The sequence below is a fragment of the Schistocerca nitens genome, chromosome 2 (assembly GCF_023898315.1).
Source record: "Schistocerca nitens isolate TAMUIC-IGC-003100 chromosome 2, iqSchNite1.1, whole genome shotgun sequence".
Classification (NCBI taxonomy): domain Eukaryota; kingdom Metazoa; phylum Arthropoda; class Insecta; order Orthoptera; family Acrididae; genus Schistocerca; species Schistocerca nitens.
In genome coordinates, this window is record NC_064615.1 from 110444386 (window position 1) to 110459639 (window position 15254).

A 15254-nucleotide genomic window follows, 5' to 3' on the forward strand; every position below is an offset into this window, starting at 1 on the left:
ACGGCTCTGAGCACTATGGGACTTAACATCTGAGGTCACCAGTCCCCTAGAACTTAGAACTACTTAAACCTAAGTAACCTAAGGACATCACACTCATCGATGCCCGAGGCAGGATTCGAACCTGCGACCGCAGCGGTCGCGCGGTTCCAGACTGAAGCGTCTGGAACCGCTCTGTCACAACGGCCACTGCCGCACGGCTTGTACTGAGTACGGCCGCTGCATTGGAATCTGACCTTGACGCCGAAGTAGTATCCTGGAACAAAACGCTTCTATACGCCACGATTTCTCGGCTGTTTAATTCCGACGGATGCTAATTGACGATTCTGCATGTTAGACCAGCCATAACACGACGTTCTCAAAAATTTTACTAATTTGAAAATAAGATCACATAAATGGATTACAATTTTGTTTAAAATCTCCTGTCTTTCCCCCCTCAGACATCAAATGGGTCATGTTTGTCAGTGAGGTAATCACATACTTCGCAGAACAACTAACATGCTTGGAACAGCTGTCTCACGCATTGCAGGGTTATATCACCTCTTTTTGAGCAGCACCCGGTAATTGCATGACTCAGCACGCCGAGGGCAATCTAGACTTGCAACAGTTACAGGGCGGCAGTGGGTGTAGGCGCGATTTAATAGCGGGCCTGTTCGTCAATCTCCGGCATTTTTATGACTAATTAGGACAAGGAAGTAAGACTGCTGTTTTTCAGAAGTGACATTTGTACAGCTATCTCTGCTGTCTGGAACCAATTAGCTTAATTTTTATTCTGTAGAACATATTCGCCAATTAAACTTTTATTGAAAAACCGAAGACGAAGATCGAGCGGGAGGAAGCAGGGGCGGATGCACTGGGGACATATTTCGGAGGGCTGTAATTCAGCTCCACATCCGGCCACGCAGATTTAGTTTCTCTAGGATTTACCCTAAAACCGCTTAAGGCAAATTTCAGCATGGTTCCTGTGTAAACAGGGCCAATTCCCTTTTCCATCCAACCCCAGAATCCGTGCTTATGCTTCGTCCCCGATGATCCGATCGTCGACGGGACATTAAACCCAGTTCATCCTCCTTTTCGAAGACCTAGAGAGAAACCACAATAGCTTATGTGCTACGTAAGTACTTTTAGCGTCTATTTTGCATTAGTGATCATTACACTGAATAGCTCGCTACATAACTGTTGAAGCTTGCGGTCGGATTAAAACTGTGTGCCGGACCGAAACTCGAACTCGCGACTTTTGCCTTTTCCGGGCAAGTGCTCTACCGAGTTCTAGCTTCATTCCGGCACACAGTTTTAATCCGCCGGGAAGTTTCGTATCACCGAGCGAGGTGGCGCAGTGGTTAGCACACTGGACTCGCATTCGGGAGGACGACGGTTCAATCCCGCGTCCGGCCATCCTGAATTAGGTTTTCCGTCATTTCCCTAAATCGATCCAGGCAAATGACGACTTCCTTTCCCGTCCTTCCCTAATTCGATGAGACCTATGACCTCGCTGTTTGGTCTCTTCCCACAAACAACCCAACCCGACCCCAACCCAGTTTCGTTCAAATGGCTCTGAGCACTATCGGACTTAACTTCTGAGGTCATCAGTCCCCTAGACTTAGAACTACTTAAACCTAACTAACCTAAGGACAGCACACACATCCATGCCCGAGGCAGGATTCGAACCTGCGACCGTAGCGGTCACGCGGTTCCAGACTGTAGCGCCTAGAACCGCACGGCCAGCCCGGCCGGCCCCAGTTTCGTATCAGCGCACACACTGCTGCAGTGTGAAAATTTCTTTCTGGAAACGTAACGGTTAATTCCACGTAGGATGTCAGAAGGATGAAAGAGCGAATGAATTTGTTTCATACTACCATTTTGGATTACAATATTGTTACGAACGGTCATCGATATCATCATGTAAATGTTTATGGGCATTAAGAGGTGGTTTTATTTTACTGGCTCTTATGTGTTATGTAAATGTGAAGTAACAAATTAACAACTACGAATACATTTTCGAAACAGGGAGTTCGAACGAGGCTGAATGATTGGTCTTCACCAAACTGGTTTGTTATATCCGACATTTCAGCTAGCACAGACCATGTTGGAGAATGAGATGAGAGACTAATGCCTACTTTTGCCATTTCCAAGTAATAACTAGACTGCATTGGTCCCGACAGTGAGAGTCTGTGAAATTTAAACTGCGTTGGATGTCATAATAACGCTGTGTCCGTGTTGGAAGTTGACGGAGTATCAGTACTCAAGATAGCACGTATTGACAACAGTGAACAGTACTTCAAAAGATTCTGTGTGGGGGACGAAAACAGAAGACTGGAATCACAATGTGAGCACAGCAAAAAATGGCTCTGAGCACTATGGGACTTAACATCTGTGGTCATCAGTCCCCTAGAACTTAGAACTACTTAAACCTAACTATCCTAAGGACATCACACACATCCATGCCCGAGGCAGGATTCGAACCTGCGACCGTAGCAGTCTCGCGGTTCCGGACTGAGCGCCTAGAACCGCTAGACCACCGCGGCCGGCTGAGCACAGCACAAAATGACTATCTTGCCCGCACGGTCATACCTCACTCTACAGTTTCTACAGTGCTGGTGCGACCCTGTAATACCTTAATAGGTATAGACCTTAACCGTGCACATTCAGGGGTTGATCCCAATTTTATGCATGATCAGGCGCTGAAAACTGTGCGTTACGCTTACAGCACTATCCGCGGCTGAGAAGAAAGCGCGCGACAGTAATGCTACTACTTGAAAATTGTGACTGACTAACAGTTTTGACTGACGCAAATATATCAGGTTGTGCTAAGTCTTCAGTGCGCCAATACTTCCGAAAAGATGTCGGTCAAATCCTCCAGTTACATGTATAGGTACCACTAACTGCAGCATCAACAGGTTATTAAGACTGGTGCTGTGTAGGCAACTACATAAATTATTTTTTTGCTACGATAAATGTTTCGTTTTAGTCTGTTCAAAATAGCCAATGGTAGGATTTTCTCGTCCATTTATTTTATTTAATGTGGATGATACCTGCATTCACGTTTCACTAGAATATTCCGCTTCAGCTCTGGTGCTGTAAATAAAAAGTGAATGACACACAACAAGGCTGACGTTACAGCCTACTGGTAAAGCAATATCTTTCAGGAGACCAATAACACAAATAGGTCTATGGACAGTCGCGGGGCGGAGAAGAGAGCGATAGGAGGGACATGCTCCTCCGGGCCCCTTATTACCCCTTGCAGTCAACCGTATCAGCTGCCCACCGTACCCGCTGTCTGGACTCCAGCCAGACTGAAGCAGTGCTACCGTCGCACTGCTATTTATGGCCAAGTATGACTTCCGGTGCGCACTATGCCCACTGATTCATCTTCGCAGAAAATCTGTTTTTCAAAGCTCCGCACTGTTATTCCTTGAAACCCGCGTTCATTCTGTGTGTTGCAACTCTGATAAATGAGATGGTCGCCAAGATCTTAATAAACTGAAGGGCTTTCTTCAACTGAAGCCCTCCCCATTTATTAGGTTTTCTGACATGTATGCCCGCATCTCGTGGTCGTGCGGTAGCGTTCTCGCTTCCCACGCCCGGGTTCCCGGGTTCGATTCCCGGCGGGGTCAGGGATTTTCTCTGCCTCGTGATGGCTGGGTGTTGTGTGCTGTCCTCAGGTTAGTTAGGTTTAAGTAGTTCTAAGTTCTAGGGGACTTATGACCACAGCAGTTGAGTCCCATAGTGCTCAGAGCCATTTTGACATGTATGTTTCCATAAAATATTTAATTGCGTTGTCCTAGAATCTTTACATTTGTACCACGATTATGTCTCCTTGCAATTCATTTCCCGATTATACTCTAAGCAGTGCTCGGTGACAAAGTTTTCTTCATTGTCTTAGTCCGTGTGGGACTAATATTTCTGCACATCTCCTTAACTGTTCTAACATTCTGCCTCACCTAGGACAGGCCACACTCGCGTCGAATGCGGTACACGCCGAGCTTTCGGAGACCTACACCGACTTTCATATTTTAAACGAAAATACATATAGTGCCACGTTACTACATAATTAGTCTACAGTTTACACTAAGGTATTTGATACATCGTGTATAACACCAGTTTCAGACCACTTCTCAACCGTTACACTCTAGTAGCATGTGAGAAAAGGGAATACACAATTCCGTGCGATCTGTTGTTTCTCTTATCACGATCCTAATTTCTCCCTATGTAGATGGGAGCCACCCAAATATTTTGGCATTAGGAGGACAAAGTTCGTGGTCGAAATTTCTTGAAAAAGCTAGTAGCAATGAAAACTGCCTTTTTTTTGCGAATGCCACCCCAACTTGTTTATCGCCGGCCTCTGTGGCCGAGCGGTTCTAGGTGCTTCAGTCGGAACCGCGCTGCAGCTACGGTCGCAGACTCGAATCCTGCCTCGGGCATGGATGTATGTGATGTCCTTAGGTTAGTTAGGTTTAAGTAGTCTAGGGGACTGATGACCTCAGATGTTAAGTCCCATAGTGCTCAGAGCCATTTGAACAATTCTTTTTGTTTATCACATTCTTGACACTTTCTCCTATTTCGTGATAACGTAAAACGAGCTGCACTTCTCTGTATTTTTCGACATCCTCCGTCAATCCTATCCGGTACAGAAATACTCCAGAAGACGACGGACAAGCGTAGCGTAGGCAGTCTTTTCTAAGTAATTTTTTAATTCGTTGTGTTGTTCTGATGACTTTACTTTTGACGGTCAACTACAGCATCATCTGTAAACAACACAGAGAGCTACTCAGATTGTCTCCTAAATCGTATATACAGGGTGATTAGGAACAGTCTGTAGAGCTTTTAAGCTTGTTGTAGGGGACGTTGTGATGAGAAATAATTTTTAAGAAAAAAATTGGATACTTTGCCCTTTTTCCGAGTTATTTAGCGTTTAAGTTAGCCAATCAGGTTGTTACGAGCGCTATTTCAAGCACTTTCAAGCGTTAAAATGTGGTCTCTCTCTCCGTCCGAACAGGACTTGGAAGGCCCAACGGTACCAACGGCCGCCGTGTCGTCCTCAGCCCACAGGCGTCACTGGATGCGGATGTGGAGGGGCATGTGGTCAGCACACCGCTGTCCTGGCCGTATGTCAGTTTCCGAGACCGGAGCCGCTACTTCTCAGTCAAGTAGCTCTTCAGTTTGCCTCACAAGGGCTGAGTGCTCCCCGCTTGCCAAAGCGCTGGGCAGACCGGATGGTCACCCATCCGATTGCTAGCTCAGCCCGACAGCGCTTAGCTTCGGTGATCTGACGGGAACCTGTGTTACCACTGTGGCAAGGGCGCTGGTCGTTAAAATGCGGTAATGCACAGAAATCTGTGGATCCCTGAGTTACCACATGTTCAAATGCCCATTTCCAGTTAAAAATGTGCCGTTTTCTAAAGTGTCAGTTTTAAGCTAGATGTACGTAAACTACGTTTGTTCGGTTTGATGAAATTTAACTAAAGAGCACGTTTGGCAACACTGTCTCTGGCAGGCAGCTTAAATTTCTTAAATTTGTTTAACTTAAATGTTAAGTAACTCAAACCGCGCAACGCACGAAGCTTGTTTCGGAATAGTTGCTTCCCAGCACAGCCTCCCCTACAACACCCTAAAGGTTTTCGGACTGTTTCTGACTACCTTGTATAGATTAAGAACTTCATAGACATATACCGATCTTTGTGAAGGTTGGGCCAGCATGAGGCAGATAAGTTATCCTTGTCTTTTTCTTTCTCGGTCTTATCCTCTTCGTTGGTCGTCGTTTATTTAGAATGCAACGCCCGTTCAGTTTACCGATCTGAGAACCTATTTCTTCGTAACACTATCCTTGTTTTAATTTTGTAGTCTGTATAAGACTGTATGAAAGCGTCCGAGCTTTATGGCGCGCTGAGTCTGTAACATGGAATTGTTTGTGACGGGATCCTGTCAGTTATGTAAACAGCAGTCTGACACTAAAAATACGTCACTGTTTGTGAAATATTCACTATCACTCGAGGTCTCCAGCACCACTTACACTATATTTTGGAACGAATGCAGCTACACCAGTTAAAATTGTAATGTAGGAGATGAGCTCCGTCATTGAAGTCTGAAGCATTTTGTCCCTGTCCATCTGTCATCCACTCACCCATCCACACTGTACATAATACAGGGTGTCCAGCCAAGGAGACCGTGATTATTGTCAAAGATGTTACAATTTTATACAGAAGTTGTGCAGAAGTTTCGAAATAGTTCGAAAAGCTAATAGACGGCGCTGTACGCTGTGCACTTTTTACAGTATCAGCGTGAATAATTAAACTTGTCCTCTGCAAGCAATCTTTGCTATCTCATCGCAGTCTCTTCGACAAGTCCATCACTCGCAGAACAGAGGTGGAGCAAGCGAACAACGAAATTTGCCATTACAACCTGTAGAGTCTCAATGGAAATTTAAGTTCGTCCAGCATGGTGGGATGGTTCCGGTAGAGAGTGTCTTTTGATGTGCCCCCACAAAAAAATGAGCACAAGAAATCAAATCAAGTGAATACGCAGCCCGATCCATCCCTGCGCCAGTGAATTTGCAATAATCCGACGCAGTGACTCTATTCTCGAAGTAGGCCTATTCATCAAGAACACAACACACCTGTTCTCTGCGACGTGGTCTGGGCCCATCCTTCATGAATCACTCCGTGGCTGGTCGATCTTCTGACGTTAGCTGTTTTGAGACAAAATGTTCCAAAATTACAACGCAACGTTCACTAGCAATCGCTTCTCCCTTGAAAAAGGGGCTAATAATGCGTCTGCTGCATCAAGAAACCCAAAGAGTAACTGTCGGAGAATACAGTGGTTTCGCTTCACACAAATGCGCGTTTTTTGGAACTCCAAAATCATCAGTTTTGTTTCCTCGCGACTATTCAGGTGGGAGAGTGTTACATCTATGAATCAGATACAGCCAATATCAAATCCATCACTATTAACCACTGCGATAATCTGGGTCGCAATGTCAGCCCTCTGTCGTACAGCTCGTATACGTGTGGTCTGGTGGCTTTGGATTGAAACAAGTGTAGCCTGTTTCTCACCATTTTCTGCGTCCTGGAGCGCTTCAAATCAGCCTCTGCTGCTGTTCCGACAGATTTCCTTGGCTTTTGCTCAATAATTCCAGAAACTGTGTAGACATTTTCAGGAGTAGCTACGGTTTGCCTGGGGCCAACATTCCACGCTAGATCACCAACCACGCTGCCTGTCCGTTGGAATTTACCATACAGATTGCTAATGTTTTTCGCATCCTGGCCTTTTGGAACATTAAATAGAATTTGAAAATTGGCCTTGTTGCCGTAGGACTGTGTTCTAATCTGTGGGATTCCAGTACCCGAGGGACACCTTATTCAATGATACGTTAACCTTATCTCACGTTTCAACGGTGAAATTGCCGTGTTTCAGCAGCGGCGCACTGTCTATAGGCGCTACGTATTGTGATTCTAGCACGATCTGTTAGCAACTTTTCGAACTATTTCGCAACTTTTGTATAAAATTCTTAAAGCGTTCACAATCAACGTACCGTTTGACGCACTCGTCTATCAATATTAGTTTCCGAGATACTTAATTTTGAAATCAGGGACTCCCTCGCTGGACACCCTGTACGTAAAACTCATTTTCCACATGTTCTGGCACTCGACAAAAAAATTGTAACATGAATACTGGAACAACATATTAAAAAATACTGTAACCATATGAATATTTCTACAACCAGTTTTCAAGTATTAATGTCAGTAGTTATTGTTTCATCGCAAAATGGTTTATTGATATAATGCAGAAAAGCTCCAATGAAAAAAAAATAGTAACCGCGTTTATATAAATGAAGGCGCAGTGTTGACATCAGTGTGAAACCAAATTTCAAACATAGCATTTTCAATATAATCACAACAAAAGGACTGCTGACTGCACAAATTTCTGAAGGACGGTAACAATTAACCACAAACAATGAGGAAAAATCAACTGTCTCCGTCGTGATTTTACAGTTCAACCGAAAGATATTCCGCTGCAAAACTTGTCTAATAAAGCAGCTCAGTTCCTGATGCGCTCCTCAAATAGAAATTCCAGTTACTGGGAAAGCCTGTGTTAGTGCAAAGGACGTACCACGCAAGTAAAAACGTGGCTCATTTCTTCTAATAGAATTGAGCGTAGCGGACGTGCCCGCTCATTACGTGGAAAATGGAAAATACCAACAGGCTATGGGTGTGAAGGACAACCGTCACAAAGCCAAGGACTGCGTCATGAAGGTTAAGCAGAGAATTAAAACGATGTACGACTGCAGCTTAGATGTCTGTGTGTGAACGCGAATAATAAAAATCTTTCTTGTGAGAAAAGGCGACCCTAACTGCCAGAGTAGCACATTAGCATCAGGAAAGAACATAAATCTTGACCTTTCAGTTCCACAAGTCAACATGACTTCTGTGATTCTGTTCTTTGTGTGACTGCTTCATTTTTCCCTTATGTAAAGGAAAATATAAGTATTTCCTTTTACACAGAAGACATTGCTTTGTATGTTTTTTTTCGGTTTATTTACTGAATGTTTTGGAAGTTTGTATTCCATATTCTCAAAGAACAAGGTTTAGAGAACAAAACCACTGCAATTATTGGCGAAACACTGAACAGAAAAAAATGTAAGGTAAAGGTCAGGGGAGATATTTCGGAACATTTTGAAATCAATACAGGAGTGAAACAAGATTATGGACTCTCTTCATTACTTTCCAAATGTGTTTTAGGAGACGTAATTCAAGAGTGACGAAACTAAAATTATGCTTAAAACTGACGAAACAATCGAATCAGCAACAACCGATATTAAGATAAACTGCCTAGCTTTCGCAGAGACCTAACGATTCTACGCCAGGACTTTCACTCAGCACGAGACAATATTCAAATAAAAGCAGAAAAAGCAATTCTCAAAATATCATTAAGAAATTACATGTCTGGCAATAATCTGGCTGTCTTACGCCTAACAATATGCACTCCGTCTTCAGGCCACAAGTGGCCCATCGGGACCATCCGACCGCCGTGTCATCCTCAGTTGAGGATGCGGGGCGTGTGGTCAGCACACCGCTCTCATGGTCTTTATGATGGTTTTCTTTGATCGGAGCCGCTAATATTCGGTCGAGTAGCTCCTCAATTAGCATCACGAGGCTGAGTGCACCCCGAAAAATGGCAACGGCGCATGGCGGCTGGATGGTCACCCATCCAAGTGCCGGCCACGCCCGACAGCGCTTAACTTCCGTGATCTCACGGGAACCGGTGTATCCACTGCGGCAAGCCCGTTGCCACACCTAACAATATAATCCTTCAAAACTGAGAGAGGACCTCACTTCAAATCATTTTAGAAGTAACCATACAGGAGACTTGCCTAGGAAAGATCGATCGTGAATTTCGTCACCACAAAATGGAAACAGTTTTTAGGAATGCAAACAGATATCTGCAACATGAAAATTCATCTTACAACACACAGAAACACTACGGCACTCTGCAACATGAAAATTCATCTTACAACACACAGAAACACTACGGCACAGCAACGAAATCAGAGTTTCTTTATGGGGCTGGAAACCCGTTCTAAACTTGGAGACATTGAAGAAATTTAAGTCCAAACTAAAGACAGTACGAATGTACAAAGAGCAAATACAGACAGAGAAAAGTACTCCATCGTTTTTTCGGATGTGAAAAAATCCATTCCGGGCAGTGAAATTTTGCGGAAATCTGCAGTAAAACTGAAACAGTAAAATGGATCGGTGCACTAAAGGAAGATAAGGATGATGAAGCGCATTCATAGAGAATGAAATTAATATAGGCACAAAGGAAAGCTAAAACAGAACTCTGAAAATGACCCTGTTGTACATCGGAGGCTCGAAAACGTGAATAATAATAATAACAATAGATCACATCACAAGCGGATGTACAATACTAGCAAATACAGAAGACACCAGAAGACATGACAATGTAGCAAAAATAATACATCAACAACTTGCCATATAACATAAACTAATAAAACAACACGTTCCCACATACAAGTATGCACCACAAAATGTAGTGGAGAATGATGAATACAAATTATACTGGAACAGAACCATTATAACAGATAAAACAACACCCCATAACAAACCTGACATCATACTCGCCAATAAGAAGAAGAAATTAACACAACTAATCGAAATATCCATACCCAATACAACAAATATACAAAAGAAAACAGGAGAAAAAATTGAAAAATACATCCAACTGGCTGAGGAAGTCAAGGACATGTGGCATCAGGATAAAGTTGACATTATACCAATTATACTATCAACTACAGGAGTCATACCACACAATATCCATCAGTACGTCAACGCAATACAGCCACATCCAAACGTATATATACAACTACAGAAATCTGTAATTATTGATACATGTTCAATTACCCGAAAGTTCCTAAATGAAATGTAACATATACCGTACAGTTAAAAGGAAGTCACGCTTGATCAAGGTCCGCGTCACTTTCCATTTTTAACCAGACATAACGTCTGAGAAAGGAAAGAAATGATAATAGTAATAAGAATAATATTAGTAATAGCTGTTATTTGTGTTGGTAATTATAATATCTCTTATCAACTTTACAGGGACACAAGTCCAGGCAGAAATACAGAATGATACTTAATATTTTTTAGCATGTACAGTTCCTTGTCTGACGTAACACAGAGCCTTAATGCCCTAATCTAGTGAGGCTAAATGAAATAAATAAATAAGTAAATAAATCAATGGCGACAGGAAACAGGAATTTTGAACGTGCACAAAAGCTGAAGAAAAGGCTGATTTTTGCATCAAATGACGCAAAAAAACAAATGTGTGTGAAATCTTATGGGACTTAACTGCTAAGGTCATGAGTCCCTAAGCGTACACACTACTTAACCTAAGTTATCCTAAGGACAAACACACACACCCATTGCCGAGGGAGGACTCGAACCTCCGCCGGGACCAGCCGCACAGTCCATGACTGCAGCGCTTGAGACCGCTCGGCTAATCCCGCGCGGCTCAAATGACGCAAATCAACATTGCGTTCTAATACGTAACTGGTTCTCTTGCGCAGTCTGCAGTTGAAGAATTAAACGAGGATAATTACAATCACGCAGCACAGGCGCACAATGTAGGGAAACAGCAACAGAGCCCCAGTATCACACCAGACGCTGCTACAGTACTCACCAGCTTGTGGGCGCGCTCCACGTGGAAACAGCGTGCCCTGAGGAAGCGCAGCAGGAACAAGTCGTCCGTGCGGTGCGGTTCCACCTCCCCGCGCTCTGAAACACCGAGCCGCCGGGTCATAAAAACCGCCCGCAGCTGCACTCAAGCTACTGACATCATACCTTATTTACATACAGTTACTGCGTTTTGGTTACGGACGTTTCCTAGGAGGTAAGCTTCGCTCGAGTGTCTCTCGTACTTCTTACCTTTTGCATATTCTGCTTTTGTGTAATGAATAAAAACATTACTTTCGTGGAAAAGTCTGGTGCCCGATACTATATGCGTACATATTGGTTGTCATTAGCCAACATACAACGAGACTTCTGAAAATACGACAACGACAAAAATGTTCTTGGTTGGTGTGTAAGCTCGGAGAGTTTTTCGCAGGGTTTAATAAATACAATAGATGCACATAACAGATAATTAAGTCGTCATTAATATATTCACCTTCAATTTTGCCGAACGCGGTGGTCTAGCGGTTCTAGGCGCTCAGTCCGGAACCGCGGGACTGCTACGGTCGCTGGTTCGAATCCTGCCTCGGGCATGTGATGTGTGTGATGTCCTTAGGTTAGTTAGGTTTAATTAGTTCTCAGTTCTAGGCGACTGATGACCTCAGAAGTTAAGTCGCATAGTGCTCAGAGCCATTTGAACCATTTGAACCATCCTTCAATTTTAACAAGTCGTCCTGAACGTGGAGAGTCACTAAAGTCAAAGCGATCCTCCTTAAAATGAGGTAACCATTTTCTTGCCGTGCTGTCCTGTGGCGTTATCCCCATACAAGGCGCAAATGTCCCTGGCTGCTTCCTCTGCCGTCAGCCCCTCTTTTGAACTCAGACAGAAGAACATGTAGGAAACTTTCGAATTTCTCCTCTTGGCACTTCATTTTCTAGCTTCCACAGTTCCATTCACTATATCCAAATGACAATATGGAATAGCAATACTGAACTACAAATTAAAAAAATGACAATCGATAAATGAACATGTAGCAATCGCAATACCATCTCGCAAATAAATAAATAAATAAATAAAATAAAAAAGAATGCTACGAACTTATGGAGCAATCTAATATTACGCTCAGGTCGCTAGGAGTCTGTACACTCCAACATACATGTGCCTGTTACATTTACTGTTACCAGTCACATTTTACAAATATTTCTTCCACAACTTCAGCTAAGTAGGCCCTACTGCAAGTGTGAGCGTGTTTAGTACGATAGTCGTAACAAAACATATGTCTCACAGTAAGACAGGGCAAAACAAACTCTTACTGACATGTAAATGGATGTTCGAACATCTGTAGCAGTTACCAAGACGGCATACCATTCACTTGTATGTCACCAACATTCCGCCGCGCCTCCACTAGAAATGGACGCCGCCGAATCTACGTGTCAAGTGAGCTGTACAATGTCTACGCTGGAAGTGCAGATGGGACATTCTGCTAAGTAAACACTTCTTAAGAAGCGCCAGCCAATCACGGGTTTGCCACGCTCCATCCTGTCTGTGGTATTTCTTCTGTCGCTCAGCCTTCTATTTCTCTTATATACTTTAGTTTCCGGTGTATGACTACTGTCTTTTCTGTTTTGTGAGACAGTATTTGGCGCTCAGTCTCGGCTAGCCACTCGCAGGAGCATCTGTAGCTGTCCTCGCTGCTTGGTGATGCACATTCGCGCTGATATTCTGGTCCCCAGATAGCGACTTCCGATGTTCCGGCACTGTGCGTGTGTTTTTTGTCCTGTAAGCGGTGACGTTCTCTCGCATCGGCCACCATACGCAACGCACAGAGAAACCACGAAACGACTACCAGGTTCGTAGTATATTCAGTTTATGTTCAGTAGCTGCGTGAGAATCTTGCATCATTAAAAATGTTAAATGTTAAAACCGTCACCCCAATTATATTGGGGTGACAGTATATATATATTATACGGTATATACACACACACACACACACACACACACACACACACACACACACACACACACACACACACACACATATATATATATATATATATATATATATATATATATATATATATATACTCCTGGAAATGGAAAAAAGAACACATTGACACCGGTGTGTCAGACCCACCATACTTGCTCCGGACACTGCGAGAGGGCTGTACAAGCAATGATCACACGCACGGCACAGCGGACACACCAGGAACCGCGGTGTTGGCCGTCGAATGGCGCTAGCTGCGCAGCATTTGTGCACCGCCGCCGTCAGTGTCAGCCAGTTTGCCGTGGCATACGGAGCTCCATCGCAGTCTTTAACACTGGTAGCATGCCGCGACAGCGTGGACGTGAACCGTATGTGCAGTTGACGGACTTTGAGCGAGGGCGTATAGTGGGCATGCGGGAGGCCGGGTGGACGTACCGCCGAATTGCTCAACACGTGGGGCGTGAGGTCTCCACAGTACATCGATGTTGTCGCCAGTGGTCGGCGGAAGGTGCACGTGCCCGTCGACCTGGGACCGGACCGCAGCGACGCACGGATGCACGCCAAGACCGTAGGATCCTACGCAGTGCCGTAGGGGACCGCACCGCCACTTCCCAGCAAATTAGGGACACTGTTGCTCCTGGGGTATCGGCGAGGACCATTCGCAACCGTCTCCATGAAGCTGGGCTACGGTCCCGCACACCGTTAGGCCGTCTTCCGCTCACGCCCCAACATCGTGCAGCCCGCCTCCAGTGGTGTCGCGACAGGCGTGAATGGAGGGACGAATGGAGACGTGTCGTCTTCAGCGATGAGAGTCGCTTCTGCCTTGGTGCCAATGATGGTCGTATGCGTGTTTGGCGCCGTGCAGGTGAGCGCCACAATCAGGACTGCATACGACCGAGGCACACAGGGCCAACACCCGGCGTCATGGTGTGGGGAGCGATCTCCTACACTGGCCGTACACCACTGGTGATCGTCGAGGGGACACTGAATAGTGCACGGTACATCCAAACCGTCATCGAACCCATCGTTCTACCATTCCTAGACCGGCAAGGGAACTTGCTGTTCCAGCAGGACAATGCACGTCCGCATGTATCCCGTGCCACCCAACGTGCTCTAGAAGGTGTAAGTCAACTACCCTGGCCAGCAAGATCTCCGGATCTGTCCCCCATTGAGCATGTTTGGGACTGGATGAAGCGTCGTCTCACGCGGTCTGCACGTCCAGCACGAACGCTGGTCCAACTGAGGCGCCAGGTGGAAATGGCATAGCAAGCCGTTCCACAGGACTACATCCAGCATCTCTACGATCGTCTCCATGGGAGAATAGCAGCCTGCATTGCTGCGAAAGGTGGATATACACTGTACTAGTGCCGACATTGTGCATGCTCTGTTGCCTGTGTCTATGTGCTTGTGGTTCTGTCAGTGTGATCATGTGATGTATCTGACCCCAGGAATGTGTCAATAAAGTTTCCCCTTCCTGGGACAATGAATTCACGGTGTTCTTATTTCAATTTCCAGGAGTGTATATATATATACGAGGGCTATTCCGAAAGTAAGGTCCGATAGGTCGCGAAATGGAAACCACGGTAAAAATCAAAAATGTTTTATTTGCAACAGTTAGATACATCTTGCAGCTACTTATCTCCATAGTCGCCGACCCGACTTAGACGTGTATCGTAGCGTTGTACCAACTTTCCCATACCCTCGCTATAGAAGGCAGCCGCCAGTGCTCTCCGCCAATTCTCTACGCTGGCCTACGGCTCGTTGTCTTGTGCCGAAATGTTGTCTTCATAACCAGCGGTTCATGTGACCTGAGCTGAAACTCAGAGGGAGACAATTACGGGCTGTATTGTGGGTAATCTCACATTTCCATTTGAAAACGATGCAGGAGCATCTTCATTGCCCCTGCAGAATGCGGCTGAGAATTGTCTTGAAGACGAAACAGCACGACAGTTATGTAATGTTAGCTGCATAGCTTCAGGGGAAATTTCTCACCAGGCCCCCGTACTTGGCGGCAGACACTATTTTCTAGACATCTTTACGCACTCACTGCGAGCTCAGAAATGAGAAGAGCGACGTGATGCTAACTGGG

General features: G+C 44.9%; 1 protein-coding gene across 1 annotated transcript in view; it reads right to left on the bottom strand.

The window, feature by feature from the left end:
- LOC126235780 (alpha-tocopherol transfer protein-like) overlaps window positions 1-15254 on the bottom strand; it is a 237235-nt gene that overhangs the window by 97370 nt on the left and 124611 nt on the right. Inside the window, exon 3 of the mRNA XM_049944587.1 lies at window positions 11191-11285. Coding sequence (XP_049800544.1) covers window positions 11191-11285 — 95 coding nt within the window. The remainder of the gene's footprint in view (window positions 1-11190; window positions 11286-15254) is intronic.